Source organism: Sturnus vulgaris, chromosome 4 (genome assembly GCF_052056855.1).
Source record: "Sturnus vulgaris isolate bStuVul1 chromosome 4, bStuVul1.hap1, whole genome shotgun sequence".
Classification (NCBI taxonomy): Eukaryota; Metazoa; Chordata; class Aves; order Passeriformes; family Sturnidae; genus Sturnus; species Sturnus vulgaris.
The window spans coordinates 8,253,317-8,273,489 of record NC_142246.1 but is presented as its reverse complement, the minus strand read 5'-3'; the positions used below and the strand labels follow the sequence as shown (position 1 = coordinate 8,273,489).

At 36.2% G+C, this 20,173-nt stretch overlaps 1 protein-coding gene across 1 annotated transcript in view; it reads left to right on the top strand.

Annotated features, from left to right (window-relative positions):
* Positions 1–4,874: 4,874 nt before the first annotated feature.
* POLN (DNA polymerase nu) overlaps positions 4,875–20,173 on the top strand; it is an 83,144-nt gene continuing 67,845 nt past the window's right edge. The window contains exons 1-12 of the mRNA XM_014895179.2: positions 4,875–5,783; positions 6,125–6,312; positions 8,072–8,184; positions 10,006–10,163; positions 12,661–12,729; positions 14,136–14,196; positions 14,406–14,470; positions 15,253–15,336; positions 15,744–15,833; positions 17,759–17,815; positions 18,638–18,691; positions 18,916–18,981. Coding sequence (XP_014750665.2) covers positions 5,382–5,783; positions 6,125–6,312; positions 8,072–8,184; positions 10,006–10,163; positions 12,661–12,729; positions 14,136–14,196; positions 14,406–14,470; positions 15,253–15,336; positions 15,744–15,833; positions 17,759–17,815; positions 18,638–18,691; positions 18,916–18,981 — 1,407 coding nt within the window. The 5' untranslated portion in view covers positions 4,875–5,381. The remainder of the gene's footprint in view (positions 5,784–6,124; positions 6,313–8,071; positions 8,185–10,005; positions 10,164–12,660; positions 12,730–14,135; positions 14,197–14,405; positions 14,471–15,252; positions 15,337–15,743; positions 15,834–17,758; positions 17,816–18,637; positions 18,692–18,915; positions 18,982–20,173) is intronic.

Below are 20,173 nucleotides of genomic sequence, written 5' to 3'. Positions count from 1 at the left end.
TGGTAGAGACTATAGACGTTGCTGACCAGTTTCTTAAATTGACAAGCTATAGTAGCTGTTTTAAAGTTACCAATATATAGCAGTATTTGAATGCATCAGTTATACAAAATTTAAGAAAGTAGAGGTCTTCTGTGATAAGTATTTCCTGAAACAGCACATAACTAATGGCTGTATATTATGATAGTAATGCTTGTTTCTTTAATCTTGTGTTGGCTTAGTTTTGGCAATTACTTGGAAGTTGTGTTTTTCCTGATAAAATCCAAGCACTGGTTACAGTAAATGTATGCATGTGCTAGATACAGGTGAGTTTAAAGATGCTGAGAGGCTGAAAGTATCTCAGACATACATACTTCTTGTTTTATTTATCCGATTTTTTTTTAAGCTGTACTTAGGACTGCTGATTTTTTAATATGTGTATTAAAATGCTATTTCAAAGTTCTTTTTTATAAATTATTATATTTTTATTTCCAATACAGTACTGATAGGTATGTCTGGGAGCAAATGTTGTTTTCCATTAAGAATGAATGACTAAAAGGATTCACTATATTTTTGTCTTTAATTTCAACAGAATATAAGTGAGGATTACTCATGGCCCTGATTAATTCATAATTTGTGTGTTCTGTGTTTAGGTTTAATCTTAAAAATGGAGCGGTACATAGGATGTGAGATTTCTAAGGTGCCTTTATCTGATATTGCTCAAAGGATTATGACAGCTTTGCAGTCTATTCCTGTAGAAGTTCAGACTAACAGAGAAAATAACCAGAGTGAGTAAATATTAGCCTGTTTTTTTGTTGAAAAATTGAAACACGGCAATATCAAACCTCTAGTCCTTTTTTTAAATAGAGGAAAAGAACCTAAAGTCTCACCTTTTTTCAGGTTTAGAAAAGAAATTAAGCTGTAACTGTGACATTTTGCTGGGACTTTTCCTATTCAATAATGTTAGGTGAGTGCAAGGAATGGTGCCACCAATTTAATTTTTTCTCTTTCTGTTCCTGCTATGTGGTACAGAATTATATGGAAATTTCAAACTGTTACTTAAGTACTACAATGTCAAAAATTAGATGCATACATTAACTTGACTCTGGACTAGATATTTAAAGATCACTGGGGATACTAGGAACTTACCAGGAAACCTCTGAGCTCTCCAGACTCATGTCTGTCCTTAAAACACATTCATTAGCAGTGTGCTCCTTGTGACATTCTAGGGGGAAGAGTGAACAAAGGTCCCAGTGAAAGAACAAATTAGGTAATGTTAGAAGTGCCTCAGCAGGTCTAGAACATTGTGGATACTAGGGAGGTTTTGCAAGGTGCAGGTTTTATTCTCAGTTCTGTGCAAGTCACAGTCAATTGAACTGTAGCTCTGGAAAGAAGTTGAAGAGTTTTGCCTAATTTCAGTTCTCTGTTCTCTCCTGAGAACTAGATCCTGGAATATTATCTTATCAATGGGCTTTAAATCTACCATTTATTCCTCTGTACGCTGTGTTTTTTGTAGCTATTGTTCTGTATTAAGGTTCAGGCTCCTCTTTAAGTAAAGTATTGGATCGGTGGTAAATCAATGATACACGTTTAAAGAAATGTGGGATGAGTTAATTTTAAAATGTTACATTCTATGTGGTACTTCTGACACCAAAACCCAGATGATTTTGAAGAAAATTCGATCTCTTTTTTGCCTCAGTTTGATATTCTATTTCTCTTGCTACCTTGTCTTTGCCTATACAGATACATATAGCTTCAGTGTAAGTCTGTAAAAAAGAAGTTTGCCTCTTAAAAAACCAAAACCAACTGCAAACCTCTGATGTTAGTTGGTCTGTTTCAGACTGCATTGAACTGTATTTTATAGATCGATTTTTAAATTTTTAATTCTACTTAATGGAAAAAAATGTTTGTATTTAGAAGGTAAATATTGGGCTCAAACAGAGCCAATATCTGCAATGTTGACCTAGTTGGTGATATTCTGTGGTTATCCTGGCAGTGGAGCTCTAAGCTTTCCGTCAAGCCTTGAGGAGCTGGAGGACAAGGATGGGTTTTTGCTGCCCTCTGGTGATACTTTGTTATAATTCAGAAACTGGAAGTTGCAGATCTCTTCAATACCTGTCATACTGATTATTGTGTGCTGGAGGAGAGAAATGTAATCCTCATTGTCTTCTCTGGGGGTTGGATTTGTCAAGGAGAAGTATCTAGCTGTGAAACAATTAAAAGCACTGAATGTAAACTCAGATACTGTCATTCTTAAATTATTATCTCGTTGTAGAAAGTGTCGAGAAAACCAAAGGTAAAATGTTTGAAGCTACAAACACAGTGGTGCCATATTGACTGTTCTAACAGCTCAGAAGTCTGAGCTGGAGCTAAATGTCTGATTATGTACTTAAACCAACATGTAGAAATAAGCTTATTTTCATCTGTAGACAAAGGTGTTGATCTCCTCAGACAAGTTTTTTAAAAACAGTTCTAGTAAATTGAAGTAGATCACTTTGCTTGATTTGACATTGGTCAACACCTCTGTTTCAGAAAGTATCTTGGTGCTGGTAATGCAAATTTATAGCTGACAGCAGCAGTTTAGTGTTGTACTTCACTGTGTGGGGACTAAGTACATGCTTTGCCTGTGAGCTGTCTTTTGGCTGGGCAATAAGATAATCGAGACATGAAGGAGTTGTAACTAATTGCAAGCTCAGGAGAGACCTGCACTTCAGGGGAGTTCTTTTGCCCTGTTCCTCTTTCTATACCCATTGATGGAATTACTGCTAGCCTGTTACCCCTGGCTCCTTCATTCCAGGCTTCACTTGCTTCTCCTCTTCTTGGGACTTGTGGACAGTGTTAAGGCAGAAAAGGAACACATGTCCTAATGGTTGTGAGTCTGAGGTGCATTTGAAAAGCCTTCTTGGAACTTCAGCCTCTGTACTTTCAGAGCAATGGGCTAAAGGTCTCTGGCAGTTCAGTGAGGGCCCAGACTCCCAGCTGTGCTGTGCTCTGTGTCAGACCCAGCACTGGTGGCTGGCTTGCTCCTCGTGGGACTGCTGTCACCTTATCTTCCAGTCTGTCAGTTTGTCAGGTCTGAATGCTTCTTGCTCTCTCTTATTTGGTCTTAAAATGCCTGTTCTGTTGCAAGATGAACAATATGAAAAAATTATCCCCTGCAGGTGAAACATGGTCAATTTGTAGAACATGATGTGCTAAACTCAAATACAAATAATGCTTTCTAGAACAAAGGTTTTGTGGAATACTGCTGCCGAATTCCAAGGAAACGGTTAAGCTGTGTAAAGTTTCTAGAATTTGGATTTTTCTTTCTTTTTCCTTCATGCTCATACCCCCAGCTTTACTATGACCAAAATAAGTTGTGTTTTCTTGAAAGAGGGAAATTCACATAATTAGGGAATTATAGTAATGTTTCCTCTGAATATCATGGAAAATGTTTTTCTGCTTGGTAGTGAATGTTAAATAATTTTTTCTTAATGATGACAGAGTGGTCTTTTGCATATGCATATTTTGAAACCTGCAGGGCCCTTTTAAACATGAATACTAGCTTGATACAAACTTGATAAGTGGTTGTTGAGGGAAATTTTTTTACAATTCTTTCAGGTTTGGTAAAAGTGTCAGTAATATAACCCTGTATGAAACCTAAGTTATATGGGCTGCTTGCAGATTCATTTGTATTGTAAATTGTTTCTTCTTTTTTAAAGGTCTAGAGAAGACAAAGGAAAATAAACTAGGTGGTAAAGATGCACATCTGAGAAATGAAAAGGCAAGAATTTTGTAAGATTGAAAACCACTAAAAGTAGTCTTTTTGTAACAGGTTTGAAGTTATAGACTGGTTCTTTTGTAACAAGCTTTATAATGATATATTTTATACAGTCATAGTTCAGGTAACGTCCTCTGTCTTATTTTACACTTGGCCTATATTTACCTATGAGAGTCGGGCCCAACTTCTGTTCCCTTTTCACAGGAAGTTGGTCTTTTATGACAGATTGATCAGAAATAAGGTTGCCACATTCAGGCAGTCACCAGAGTTTAGAACCATTCTCAGATTCCTGTCACTGAACAATCATAAAATGAGCTGATATGAAAAATTACTTTGTATTAGGAAGCTTAATTTTGGGTTTAATAATCTCTCTGAATTTGGTTTGGTGTGTGAGTGTGTGCCAGTGCATGAGGGGAGCAGGTTAACTGTGGCAGCCCCAGCTCAGGCTTTGCTTATAAAATCCATTGAGTTGATAGATGAGTTGCAGATGCTGCAACAAATCCCAGCTGCAAATTTCACAGCCTTCTTTACTCTGACTCTGGTGCATGTTGCACACTTCAATTCCTTTAAGGTTGCTCAAGATGCAGGAGACTCATGCTTTGTGTGGAATGAGATAGTTTCCTACAAATTACACTGGCTCACAGGTGCTCATACAGCTGTGGGTGCACAAGGATAGGAGTGGAACCCCTTTTTGTAATGATGACACTCTAATTTTGACTCACTGCATCTAATGAGATCTTCCTACATTGACATAAATTATGAAACTACATCCTGGGAGTCATTTTCTCTGCTTCCAGCCATGTCATTATTTCTAATAGAAGATCAGTTCTTCACGGAAGCTGCTGTTTCTCTTTGTGGTTATTTGTACTTCCAGCTGTATTACTCTGACTTGATAATTAAATTGCTTTGTTAGTACTGTTAGTACTTTTTGAATCTTTAAAAGAGAATTGCTTATTCCTGGTTCTATAATTACTAGAGTGTCCTAATTAAAATTCTGCTGTGTTAAATGATAAAACAATTTGCAGTTTGACTGGAGAATACACTTGAGAGAATTAGTTGTCTTTCTATGGCTCTTAAATATTTGGCCCTTCTGTGATATGATTTTTCACCTTCTAATAACTATAGTGCCCACCTTTTGATTAGCATTGCATAAGTCCAATTAATTTGTCTTCATTTAGAACAGCCACTGTTCATTTTGGGAGTGGCAGAAGCTGAATTAGCTTCAGACAATAATAACCTTGTCACCATGGAAGCCAAGCCACTGGACTAGATGCATCTTATGGTTGTTAATTTGCCATTTTTACTGTTGGACTAATATTAGGTTTAAAAAAGTGGTTGTGAATATAAACAGTATATGCCAACAAAATCTCTAGTGATACATACTTGAATCTTGGTTTATGTAATGTAGTTCTCCTAAATTGGCTCTGTTTTCTTAGTATCAACAGTTTTTCATAGAATTTTGCTTTCTTGAAAGCTTATCTAAATTAACTTCATGCAATTTTTAGTTTCTCCTAATAAGTCAAGTAATTGGTTTGCTAAAAATTTCTGATTTTCCCAGGTGAATTGTGATTCTAGAATTGCCATATTAAAAGCAACTGTCAGCCCTGAAAAAAGAACTGCTGGTCAGATAGTCAGGACAGTGCATATGGATGAAATACTTGGCTGTCAAGATACCAAAATACTGAGCTGTTACCAGGATTCAGGTTTCCCAAAATGGGGATATCAAGAAAGGAGTCTTTCAGTAGAAGAAAAAATCCTGAAGGATGGGGAAAAGAAAATAGTTATTCCTCTTAAAAGGAAGCAAAATGTGTCTACATCTTGTTCAGAGAAAACAAGAAGATTGTGTGTAAATACCTACATGTTCTCACACGAAAGGAGAAAGAGCTGTACTCCTGGGCAAATAAAGTCTTCTGGAAAGTATCCTCATGATATCAGCAGTTTAGGATGTGAAGAAAAAAGTGAACTGCTTGCAACTATAGAACAGGCAGCAGCTTTTGTAACTACTATGATATTTCAAGATGGTTCTTCTCAGCTCAACTCGGAGCAGGTTAGTGAAGGATGGGTTTTATTTAGAATCAGATCTGTAGAACCATTTGAATGTCCGTGTGACTGATAATCACAAAGCCATGTTCATTGGCAACACTTTTGTGTACGACATACCAAGATGTACAGTTAGGTTACATTTCATTTTAAGTTACTAAGTAAAATTGGAGAAAATGAAGCCACTAGGATTTATGTTTCAAGGCTGAAACACTTGCATGCTCCTCTACTCTGTCAATGGTGTATGCAGTAACTGTAGGTTTCATATTGTAAAATATTTGGAAATTTTTCTTTATAGAATTGCACAAAATCTGTCAGAGGAAACACTATTGTAATTATGCTTAACAGGCCTCTACCTCATCAATAAAAGGAGTTGTTGTGCTGGTGAAGAATCAGACTGATCAGCCTTGTCCTCCCAGTCACACTTCAACTGTCAATACCTTGAATGCTGCTAATGAAAATGGCAAATTAATTTATTTAAAAACTGAACAATCATCTCTCTGGGAACAAGAACAGACTCACAAGAAATTTTCTTGGTGAGAGTATGTTGGAAAAAATACTTTTTTGCTTTACATATGCTTTCAGCAATAATGATGTTGGTTAGCACAGGTCTAATCTCCTTACATGCCATTGTTGAATTTAATTTTGGCTGTGTTAGTTCTGTATCAAGTCTGGGCTAATAGAAACCCAGTAAGAATAGACTATTCCTTTGGGCTCAGCATATCACTGACTGCAACCCTTGCAGAATTAGTTTGGGATTCTGGTAGGAGTTGTTTACATTCACCTCCAAATCCTTTATGAGCAGTTAAAGCTGGACAGGACCAAAGAATACATTTTGTCCAGATTTATCTTTCTTGTGTTTTATCTTACATTTCCTGAACTGCATTTCTTAGCTAGTACATTTTTGATGGACATTATTGTGATAAACACACTTTCTGAGCTTTGTTAATACTTCAAATCTTTTTTTTGCGCAGTTTTTTTTCATGGCTTTTGACATTCCAAATGAAGCTTTACTAATATTCAGTAATAATATAATATAATTTTGGAAGTAAAGGCTTCATGTATCTGCTTAATACTTGCACTAAATTTTAATAAAAATTGGACTATGTTTTAAACTTCCAGTTATTATCACCAAAATCCATTTTTATTCCTATTAGCTTGAAAATCATATCCCAAAAAGGGGAAAATGATCTGAATCTGATTCCTAGATATAATACTTTAGCATGTTAAAACTCCATCAGAATATTTTATGACTTTCAGTAATAGCTGTCTTATTGTAAACTGTTGAATTTGGGTTATTAAATTGCAAAACATTAATTTAAAGATGTGGGACTTGGTTCTTAGTTGCATCTCTTCCACTTCTTGAAATCATGGCTTGAAACAAGTCATGACTTTGCTTTTCCAGCTATCATATTGGGGTCACATGACAAGTTTAATAGCATGTTGTCAGCTTGAATAAAAGTTGTGAACTGAGAAGAACATATCAGTAAAGCATAAACATATGAACAGTAAAAAATGGATAAGTTGATTAAGAGTATTAGCATTTAGATGAAACCTATGGGTAATAACTTATTGTAAGAATAGTGCAATTGTTTAAGAATGGATCTATAATGCATACAGCAATACCCTGTGATCTATCTGATTTCTAATATGTCTGAACCCTTGGAGTTGTGGTCTCATAGCATCAAAATACTTTATAAAAACTGTTAGTTTTCTATATTGCCCAAAATATAACTTATTAAGAAAAAGACATACATAGTTGGTAAATCTATATACTAATATTTATGTAGTTGGTTATGTCTATTTAAAATACCATGAGTGAGGTAATTATAGACATTTTCAAGAGGTATAAAAAATACATGACAAAGATGAAGCATTTTGGATTTAACACAGGGCAGTTATGGCAATTTAGATTGTCTAGTAACTTTTAAATCAGTGTTTTATAAGGCTACATCTGTTTAGCCTCTGTAATCTTATTTGGGTATGTTGAAGCATTACAGGGATGCCACTTGGTGTTTTGGATTAAGGTTGCACTTCAAGAGTTAAACAAGTATTTGTTTTCTTTATATGTGATAAAGCATATCTGCTAGGATGTTTTAATTTCTTATAGAACATAGCTTTGATTATTACTGAACTGAGAATTTAATATTCAAATGCAGTTTTCTGTTCTTATAGGAATAAGGAAATGTCTTGGGTTAACTGTTTAGTATTAGGTGCCAATTAAAAGAACAAAGTAAACAGATTAAATAAATCTAGGAGCAGTATATTGTGTATTAATGAACTATTTCTGTGCAGGCAAGTGTTGTTTCAAATGCTACAGTGCAAAGTTCCAATAATTTGCTTCAATGCAAAAGATTTCCTGAGGACTCTACTTCAAGTTTATGGGAATGAAATCAGCTGGAAACAAGGCAAGTATTGAATCTATGATCTCATCCTGCAATCACTGCACTATTGGTGTTTCTGTTAAAATCTCTAAGTGTAGAAATAACTAAATTAGTGGTTAAGTTGAATATTGGAAAACAGAGTTTAGTACCCTGAAAAAGAAGACTTCTTGGGGGAGCTGATCAGAAGCTTGGCATGTCAAGATAATGTATTTCTTCTCAGAGTAGGAATCAAATCATTGAGTAACTTAAGGACAGCTTCCAGTGGAAACAAAAGCTCTCAGCACAGTCCTGACTATAGCTGAAAAGGTCAAACTACTTCATATTCTCTAGAAAAAAAAACTTCCTCTGCTCAAAGGAAGGGATAAAATAAATCCCTGAGATGCTCATAGTTGTCAGAATTAGGAAAGCAATTGAATGGGCCCATGTTCTTTTGACAGAAACAAGTAAGACTCTTTCTATGGATTTAAAAGCAACTACAAACAACAGGCATAAGATGTAAATATGTCTTTTTTGTTTTGGGGTTTCTTTTTGTTTTTGTTTTTTTTTTTTTTGTTCCATATATCACTGCTGAGTGAGTTACAAGAGTACACGTGACCTTTCAGGAAGGGTTCCCTCTATGGAGAATCATCAGCTTGTGTTCAGCATCTGAAAGTTTCAGTGAATCACAGTAAACTGATGATGATTTAAAGTCTAGTGTGAAGATCTGTGCAAAAACCACTGGGAATGGGAAAGGTGGGAAAAGAAATGCTGTAATGGACTGGCAATAGTGACAGTTTTATAACTTGTACACACAGGAAGTACTTGTTAGGTTATATCCTACCTGATCCATGGGATTTGAATCTGAAGTTTCTTGTAACCAAAATAATTCTTGTCTAGGCTTTTAAACTTTGAAACTTGATGCTTTGTCACACATTATTTCTGCTATGGAAAAACAAACAGAGCTCAAACAAAACAAACAAAACCCCTAAAATTCTCTTTAGAGTACTTCTGTAGCTGTAACTTGCATTATAGACATGAAAATTTACTTCCAGGTAACTGACACTGTAAGGTTGTGTAGCATGGAATTGTCTATAAATGTACCTGTAGGTCATCCTTTGAATTTACTTAGGGATTACTGAAGAGGATACTTAGGTTTATCTTTTAATACATCACAAAGCAGTCTAGTTATTAGTTTCTCCTGTGCTTTGTAGAACTGCAGGACACATGTTGAGGTTGTAGTTCAAAGGAAAGTGAAACAGCAGTGGGCTTGGCCCATCCTATCCCTCCGTGTGAATGTGAGGCTGCAGTGTAGGCACACATGATGCTGAAGGACAAAAGGTTCTGAGTTTTGGCAACAGTCCATTGTGCACCCATATGTGAATTCATATATACATTAGCAACCTTGGTCTGATTGCTAGGAAGTACATACCTCCCTCATCCTCAATAGCAACTTTGTGGGTATCAGTCAAGTTAACAACAGCAATAAGAAAATTGTAACACAGGAGACTTGCATAAAAAAAAACCTTCAGCTTGAAGCTTTTCAGTTCTAAGAAAGGGAGGTTTTCACAGTAAATCTAAGGAGCCAGAAGTTTACTTTTATTTGAAAACTTGAAAAAATCAACCAACCAAAAAAATTCAACCCGACCTCATGAAGCAACACTCTTCAAAAATATGCAATACTGAACTTCCTCCTGTGTAGCCATGATATTGAACATGTGTTACAGCTGCAAATTCAATGTTTAATATTTTTGTAGAATAAATGCTTGTCCTTTTGTGATGTGTGCATGAGGAAATATGGGCAAATCTTTAGAGCTATTTTTCAGTATGGGAGGTAATTGAAGTATTTTCAATAACTTGTTTTTGTAGTTGCTAATAGTGTCGTGTTAGATCCAAGGATTGCAGCGTGGCTGATAAACCCCAGTGACACAGTTCCTTCCTTTGAGTGTTTAATACAGAAGTATTTTGAAAAGCCTTTTTCAAAGGGAGCAGAAAATACAGATACAGGCACTTTGAGAAATGTATCTGTAAGTAGTTGGTTTTCAATTGTTTGTGGTTGGGTTAAAAAGGGAAGGAAATGATAATAGAATCGCTATTGCTTAGAAAATACTGCAGAAGAAGATAGATAATGCTTTTATAATAGAAGAAAATGATTAGATTAATGCTACATGTTGGAAATCTAAAGAAAGTGGAGAAGGGGAGGTTTTACTGCATCTACCAAGATGGGAGCTCGTTCACCAGGAACAGCTGTAAAATTTTCCTTTAAAACGGTGAAGTTCAGTAACAACATTAATTAATATACAATTTATATTTTTTCTCTTCACCTTCCTGCAAAATGATTTCCAACTCTCCTTGCCAAAATATCTAATGCTGTGTTCTCCAGTTCCTGGGCACTGTAGCTTGTATTTAGTTGATTGTGATTAACAATTCTGCTAAATTTCACAGCTGGTAAAGACATCACATCAGAGGCTGAGAAACAGCAGGGAGCTAAATGTGAACCTTCCAGCATATGTATGAAAAAAATCGGAATTTTAATTCTCAGTGTGAGAGAATACATGATGAATTTTTGAGATGTTATCCCCTGCACTATGGAAGGTTCTTCCTATATTGTATCAAATGTCTTCTGTATTTCTATTGAAATGTGTTGCCTGTTATAAAATATTTACTTTTTTGGGCTGTGGTGATCTACTGTGGACACATTAGATTTCAGAGGTTGTTTGAAGGATAAGATGATGTAGAGAAACCTAAATAATGTTGGGTTTTTTATGCCATTCACTTTTCAGAGGCCTTGCTAATTCAGAACAAATAATGCACTATAATGTAGGATACAAATCCACAGATGTCAAGTGGGGTTGGTTGTATTGGCACCTACCCATCAGTGTAGACATTTCTGAGAAAACCAGAAGCAGTTTACCTGAAAGCATTGGCTGTAAGCTGCAGTTGTTCAGAAGCTACTTCATGAATTAAGTTATTAGTGTAGGGAATAGACAAGCAAACAGACAGCAGTTATCTGTGGTTATTTCTGTATGTGATGGCCTTGCTGTGAGTCAGCATCCTTAATCTTGACTCTTCCCTTAGCTTGACTCAGTCTTTGTTCTTCAGATATCACATCTGTTCTTAGTTATTTTTCAACTTTGTCATTCTGATTCCCAGCTCTGAATTAAATATTGAAATTTTATTTCCTTCCTGTCCTACTTCAGGTCTAGTTTGTTTCCTTGCCCCAGCTATCTCCAGTGTCTTTATGCTGACTAATTCACTCAATTCCCAGTTAATGCCTCCTTGTAACATCCTGTGATTATTCCCCCCCATGCCTTATTCCTTAAATTGTCACCTGCACTCTCGCACTTCCTTTTTGGCTTTTCTCTATGCTCAGTGAGCCTCAGTTCTTCCTGTGTCTCCTGGCTCTTTGCCAGTTTTATCTCTTCAGTCTTCTTGCTCTGTTTTTACTGGTAGATTCCTAACAGTTGTCTATACTGCCAGAGGGATCTGTGGTAAGTGATAAATCATCTTGTGCCTCACTACTTCAGTGAAGCTTCCTGTCTTGTGCTAGTCATGTCCACCCACCACAGTGCTTGGAACGACTGCTGGTTTATTCTGTAGCCCACAACTCACCCACACACCTCTAGCACGAAGATGTGCTGCTTGTCTGTATATTTGGTGCTGTGCCAAAGTGGTCATGGTCCACATTCCCTGAAACATTTGCTGGAACAGGTGCTACACATTACGCTGGTCATGTCATTGCTGCATTTACTGATGAGGAATTTTGGTGTCAGTTGAAGCCAGTCACTGGGCTCTCTTCCACCTCCAGAAAGGGATCAAGCAAGGGATCAAGAGATCTGTATTTCACAGGCAGCTCATTTGTTCCAGAACAAGTTGGTATGGACAAGGTTTCTTGGAGACAGGTTGGTGATTTTCACTGCAGTGTGGACTAGACTGTTTTAGAGCAAGGATCATCACCAGTGGATCTGCATATTTCAGATTTGAAGAGAGCCCTCTGCATCCTACCTTCCGGGGCCTGCTGTTTCTCAGTCTTTATAAAGTTTATTTTTAATGGTCATGTTCTTGGAGCTAACAATCATTCTCAGTATTTGTATACATTTCAAAATGGTTTTTTAGCCAATTGAAGGAGGTGAACCTGGTGCTGTGTGGAACACATCTGGAAGAGAAGGGAAGGAAATTAACAGTTCTGGCACAAAAGTTGCAGTACTTATATGAAAAAAGAATGCAAGGAATTTTTCCTCATTTTACAAGTAGTAAGGGAAATCTGACTTCAGTGTCAAAGGCAGTTTATCCGTACTGTATTTCTCTGTAAATATAGGAATAGGCAAAATCTGGAATGTTCATAATCTAGTGCTATGTTAATGATTTGAGTTTGACAGAGATCTAACAATGTTTCTAAAATGTTAACAAAAGATATACAGAAAAGCACATTTTTACAATTTACACCTTTTTAAAAAGATAATACTCTAAGTACTTTTATGTTATCAATAAAGTTATTGATTATTTTTTATTTATTTATATCAGTATCAAAACTTAGGAGTGAACTTGGAGAAGCTTTATAATGTAATGATGGATCTTGCTCATGGCTTAAAGGTAAGACAAAAAGAATTTGCTCAGGAATAACCATGTAAGTGTTGAAATAAAGAGAGTTAATGATATATTTTTCATTCAAATTAGAATAATAGAATACTTCAGTCCTTAGTGGTCTACATTGGCAGTCAACATTTAAAATAAATTGCCCATCAAATTTGCCATTTTTTCTAGAAGGAGATGGTGTCAAGGTTAATCTTTAGAAGAAACTTTTCTTCTGCTGCATTTAACTAAATGAAGATTCTGAGAACAGGAAAGGCTCAGAATATTGACTTTTCTTTTAGTATTTTAAATCTGTATATTACTGTCTAAGAAGTGTAAAAGAGATAGAAGATAGTATAGATTTTTTTTCTATGTCTTCCTTACTTATGAAAGCTCTCAGCATATGTTTTGTTCTAGATTGTGTTAACCAGGCACTGGTCTCATGCTGGGACAGGCTGCCCAGAGAGGTGGTTGATGGCCCAGGCTTGGCAGTGTTTGAGGCAATGGGACAGTGCCCTTAATCATATACTTTACATTTTAGTCAGCCCAGAACTGACCAGGCAGTGGGACTAGATAGTCACTGTAGGTCCCTTCCAAGTGAACAATTTTATTCTATTTTACCCTTTATTGCAGTTCAGAATGTGTCTCAAGAAATCTATTGGAGTGTGTGTTTGTTTTCTGCCTATGATCATATACCTGGAAAAGTGCCAGAATTTAGGGATATGTCCAGGTTCTGGTGGAAGGGGCATCATAGTTTCCCAGGGGTTGTCTTGGACATTGCTGTAGTAGGTGTAGGGCTTTGAGCATTAGATGCTGGAGCCATATTAATATGGATGTCCAAGTGGCCCAGCAGTATGGTAAACAATTCATGAAGGGAGGCAGCAGGGAAATACCAAAAGCACAGAAACACTGAGATTGAGCCCACAAGAGTTTTTAGACAAGTCAGATTGCTTCAGTGGTTAGAAAAAAAGCAGAATTTCTGTTCTCTGTAAGTAATTTGGGGACATAACCCTTTCAACTCTTATTTTCTTCCTAATGAAAAGAAGGTTATGAATTATGAATGGTTGCTTAATTGTTCAAGTGAACAAAGGAAAAGGAATAACTGTGTGTCCTATTATAATAAAGCTTGCTTTAAAAATAAACTGTTTAGAAAAAAGGTGTATATATATTTCTTTATCAGTATTCTTGTACAAAATGGTTACTATTGCAAAATTCCTGCTCCCCACACAAAGAAGTGACAGCATTTAGATACTCTAATTTACACTAAGTAATATTTCATGCCACAAACAGTGTTGTCATGTAAAAAGGGAGTATACAGAAAGTGAAATACTGCTCACTGGAAAATATGTTCACCTAATGACACTACTATATGTTTTGAGATCAAAGTTAGCTGGTACTGAAGAATGGATTTATATCTTACTTTACAGGCTCAAGGTTTGTGGAACTTATTTTGCACATTAGAGCTTCCACTTATCAAAATTCTGGCAGGTATGAAAGTTCAGTTCAAAATATGAATCTTCACTATTTTCACACAGCTGCTAACTATGCTTAAGTGGAATGTAATTCCACAGAACATGAAATGTTGTCTTAGCCTCGTAACAGCTGTGTGAGTTTGAGTTTCCATTTTACAGTCTAAGAAGAATGTCAGATTGAAATAATGAATTATAAATGTTCTTAACCTAAAATTGTATTTACAGTGATGGAAACACACAAAATATATGTGAACAAACAAGAACTGAAAAAAACATCAGAGATTCTAGGGGTAAATTTTGTATTAATTTTTTTCCTTGAAAATTGTATAGCATCATCTTTGTGCTTTTACTGGGGATAACTGATTAAAAAGAGAACTTTTGCCACATTTTGTGTAATAGTGTGGTGGTTATAGTATATTGCTATAAATATAACTACTTATATTTACATTTTAGAATACTTCCCTACTTATCTACACAAGTAAAAGAGATATTTGCTTCATCAGCCTAGCCCCAGAACTGAAATTGCATTGCAAAATGCACAGGTCCTTTTGGCTTATGTGTTATAGAGTAAAAATAGTAACAACTCTTTTAGGAACCTCCAGTTTTCAATAACCATCTTCCTGAAAAGTGATAGACTTCTCTCCCTCTTTTTCTGAACAATACACTCTTTAAATGAGTGTTCTTTGATAAAAATAGCTACAAGAGAATCCCATTTTGTAACATAAAACTTGACTAGATAATCATCCTGGTCCGACAGATTGCTAATTTATCAGAACAATTTGCATAGCTGTGTTTCTCACAGATCTCTATAGGCTTCAGTAACCTAAATTCTTTAAACACAAATGTTGCCGTTTCTTACGACAATAAATCCCCTTCCCAGATCATGAAGCAATATAAATTAATGAGTATATAAGCAATCTACTCAACCAAATGTTGGTAGACAGCAATGATTACACAATATCAAGTACTCCATTTTTAAATGAAGGTCCAGTGTTCTCATTAACCTTGGATGTAACAGATATTGAAGAAAATAATAATGTGAACAGAATAATTTTGATGTCCTGATTTATAGTTGCGGCTCAAAGAGCTTGAGCAGGAGGCTCATGAGGTTGCTGGAGAACGATTCCTTTTGACCAGCAGTTATCAACTCCGAGAGGTATTATTTGTGCTACTGTTTCTGCTTAAGGGGTACATTCTATTGGTTTATTGATGCAGAAGAACTGTAAAGCATATACATCCTTACCACTTCTGACTTATTTTCTTCTATATGAATTATCTTATTTTCTGATATTAATGAAGGATATCCGTTTTTTCATATATATGACAACGTTGAATATTCCGTATTTGAATGCGTTTACATAAATTATGCATTTTTAAAGTAAATATGTCACTGCTTCAATAGTTCAAAAATAAAGATTTTCAGATCTGTGTTAGTTCTCTTTGCTACAGTATTCTCTATTTACCTTGTAACCTGTTTTCTCTTTAAGTTCGAGCACCTATAATTTTCCTTTCTATTTCAACACTTAAAACACTGAAAGACTTATTGTCTTTTTCTTACTTTAGGTACTATTTGATAAGTTAAAGCTGCATACGCTGTGTGAGAAACTTCACAGAACTGAAATACAACAGCTCGTATCCACCTCAGAAGTTGTGGTGAGACAGGGAAGGGTTTAAAACCAGCTGCATGATTTAGCAAAACTTCTAAGTTATATTCAAGTGAAACTGATTTGTCTAATGTTTTCTAATGACCTTGGTTTATTTTTGTATTGTACCGCTTGTGCCAGAAAATAAAGTTGCACTCCATCGTAAGGAAAAACAAACTAGCTGCTGAAGGTTTCCCCTGATCCTCTTCTCCAGGTTAAATATCCCCAGCTCCTTCAGTTGTTCCTCACAAGACTTGTGCTCCAGACCTTTTTCCAGCTCTGTTGTCCTTCTCTGGACTTGCTCCAGCACCTCTCTGTCCCTTTTGAAACGAAGGGTCCAAAACAGAACACAGTGCTCACTGCTGAGTCGAGGGTGACAGTCACTGCCCTGGTCCTGCTGGCCACACTATTGCTGATCCTGGCCAGGTGCCATTGACTTTCTTGGCCACCTGGGCACACGTGGCTCATGTTCAGCCCCTCTTAATCCAGCCTGTAGCACTGCAGGGGTTGTTGTGACCCAGGGGCAGGACCCAGCACTTGACCTCGTTGAACCTCAGATCACTTACCTTGGCCCACTGATCCAGCCTGTCCAGATCCCTCTGTGGAGCCTTCCTGCCCTCCAGCAGATCAACTCTTCCATCTGACTTGGTGTCATCTGCAAACTGAGTGCTCTTGATCCTCTTGCCAGATCATTAAAAAATCATTTTGTGAAGACAAAAATAGCAATGGAGATTCTTTTTAGAAAAGAAAGAGCCTCTGTGCAGCTGCACCTGATTCTGATTTGGTGCCACAATTGTTGCTCTAATGTATGTAGGAGTTAAAGTGCACAATTCATTGCTGAACATGAACATCTTTGGGGGAGGTAAAAGGGAAACGTTTATTTCTTAAGGAGGAAATTCCACTTTTCAGTCAAGTGTCTGAATTACCAGCTATAATCTCCAGTAACCACAACATTATAACCATAAAACCCACACAGAACTCAGGGAGAAGGAGGTTTCATAGATCAAATGTAATCTTGGAGAGTGACAGAGAGCCTTGGGAAATGGGAGAGATCAGTGAAATAGAATTCATGTCACCTTTTTGTGGGAACATAAGATTTGTTGCTATAATCAAAGCAATGCTTTTATGTAGTCCAGTATTTTTTTTCCAACAACCGCTGAGACTTGGTTATTTAGAGGAAGGTAGGATAAAACCTTTCAGGCAATAAATAGTAGACAGTTAGTCTTAAGATGTTGTTTCTTCCTGGTAGCAAAAAACCCCGACAAACAAAAAAACAAACAAACAAAAAAAACTTATGTGTTTAAAGATACATTCTATTACAGTTGCATGTGTTTTTCATCTTGGACTTTTGCAGTTCCAGGTATTTTTTGTTGTACTTATAAATATCCAATCTCTATTTTCAACAGATTTTTTTGCAATAATCAGAAATATGCTTTCTTTTATTGTTTTTAATTTGACAGTTTGAATTTCTCTTGAAGTTTTCCTGAAACATTTATTAAGGCATGAACAGGAGAAATTCTCCTCTTGGACTGTGTGTATATAAATATGTATGTGTATATATATATATTTCTTATTTTGTCTACTTCCATTGTGTTCTCTCTTGCACTGATGCTGTATAGCACAGAAAACAAAGGGCCACAAATAACACACACACATCACAATCCAATGTTTTCAAAGTTGCTGTGGAAAAGTTTTTATGTCTATGTGTCTTTTTGTCCCTGTCTGGGACAGAGTGAAAATGAAATGGGAAGGAATAATCTCCAGCTTCCTTGGGGCTGGGGTGGGATTGCTTGAAGGACATCATCCTTCAACCAGTATTTTGTCCATTCAGCTTGTCAAGAAAATGTCTTCCTCCAAAATGTATTCTGTTAAGGTTAGTTTAATAATATAACTTCAAGAAAAGTATTTCAGTAATTCGCATTCTTGATTTTGCAGCTAAATAAATTGCAAGATCTTCATCCTTTGCCTAAGATAATTTTAGAATACCGCCAGGTGAGCTGATATTTTTTCACAGAATATAGTTGCATTGAAGCAAAAATTAGCAAGATAGATAATATATTCTTATAGTTAAATAAATACTAAGTTGGCTCTAGTGAAAGTTCATTCAAATACTAATTTGAAGTAAATATTCTTAAGACTTTTTAAATTTTAATGCTTATAGTTGTTTTATTCTGTTTTAGGTTATAGCTAGCAAACGACTTGTACAACGGTGCAAAGACAATTGGGAAAGTTCACAGTTAAATTTGGGTAATGCTATAAGGAATACTTAGGGCAAAACATCTATTTTTCGAGTACTGAAGAAATGCTTTGCATAAACTGAAGGAGATAACTGTTTATGGGGAATTTTGGGGTCACAAGCCTCCTGAAAATCCAAAACTATCTAGTTTGTCTGCTCCCACACTTAATAATTAGGTTTTCAGTGAATGAGCTTCCAAGAATTAAAAAAAAAAAAGTTCAAAGTGTGGATTTATGTTTGGTTTTGATTTTTTTTTTTAATTTGTTTATGGATTTTTTGATGTGTGTGTTTTTCATGTAATTCATTGACCTAGGGATATAAGATGTAAAATAATAAATTCCAATAGTTCATTTAATAGTATCTGCAAAGCCCTGTCTTTAGGTTAGAACCAAGCACTTACCTAAGTTACACAAATAGGTTAAGCTATCAGTGAATATACATCCATTATTTACTTGGCTAAATCTGTCTTTAGAAAAGAAAAATCTACAAACAGGATGCATTTGGAAATTAGGATCTTTAATTTGCAAAATACCTTATATTTATAAGTAAACATTTATCTTAAATTTTATGTATTTTAGATTCATAAGATGAAATCAACTTATGTGGATGGACTACGAACCTGCATGAAGAAGGTAGAAATATATAAAGTGGCTTGTAAAATCCTAAAAAGATGTGAAATTATTGCAGTGTTTACAGTTTAAGAACTTTTATACATGGAAAACTTAGAAGTATTTATTTTATATCTTCTTGTTTTGATTGCAAAGAATTTTTATTGCTGATACTTATATTAAATAAAATATAGCTGCGTGTCTTCATTCTTTTTTTCTTTTTTGTTTTTTACTTTACTTGATTACAGGGATTTATTTCCTCTACTTGGAATCAAACAGGAACTGTGACTGGCAGACTTTCAGCCAAACATCCTGTAAGTGAGCATATTGGAAGATTTGCATTTTAATTGAAGGGAAAAATTAATATTACTTGTACAAAATATGTAATATTTTTAACACAGGGAATGTTTGTTTTCATGCAAGTCTAGCAGTTGCTGTATTGTATCTAAATGGTAGACAGAAAAAGCTTATTAAATGGGTATTTTACTGTAGGGTATCTATTCTTAGGGATATTTTGTGTTATCTGTGATCAGAATTAACATTGTTACCTGAAGTAGAGAAGTACAATTGTGAGCCATGCATGTACCTTGAATACTTCCTTGTCATGACTTCCTGGTGTTCATGAAGCACTCCTTGTAAAGGATCAGTGAGCCCTGGAAAGTGGTTATTCCAGAAAAGGAAGCTCTCTTCTTCTGAAATTTGGCTTCAGGCCTCATAGCAGTAAAGGGCTCAGCTGGCAGTGCTGGTGCTCTGGAAGTCTTGCTTATATGGCTGTGACACTTGGGCTGTTTGTGCTTCCTTTCTTGTCTATAATGGACTCCATATACAAGGTTGTGCCTGAAATGTGTTTTGTTTGACTTTCTGGACTGCTACAGGCTTGGGTTATCTCTTTTATTCTTTTTTTTTCCACAAAGTAGCCTTTCAAAGGCTTACTTGAATGAATTTTATGATCCCATTTCTCTTGGTGTTCATGATGCCCCCTGAGCTTTGGCTGTACAGACTGGTGAAGCCTTTGTGTTCTTCTCTGTCACAGCCCATGGCTGCCTGGACGAGAGTGCAGCACCTGGAGTGGGGTGAGATGGGGCTGCAGAGCTCCAGGGGCTCCAGGCATAGGTGAGAGAAGAGCAGGAGAAAAGTAGTGAGTGGCTATTTGGGGAAGGTTTCTGTTTGGTTTAACCATGGCCTTTTCTAGCAAAGACCTGGCCTCTAGCCTTGTGGATGACTGGGAACAGATGCAGAGATGGGACTTGTCTCATAATGGCTAGAGGGAGTCTGTGAGGCTGTTGTCCTTTTAACTTGTGCCTCAAAGTGTTGTCAGTTCCTATCCATGCAGATTTGGGTACTGCTTATCTCTGTGCAGGACCCAACCTTAAGTTTCATGGGTACAAATGGCATTAGGAGCTTTCTGCAATCTGGGAGAAAGGCCATGGTCTTCCACAGCTCTGTGTGGGAGCAGAGATGTAAACCTTAACAGTTGTGCCCACTTTGAATGGATGGGTTTGTGTG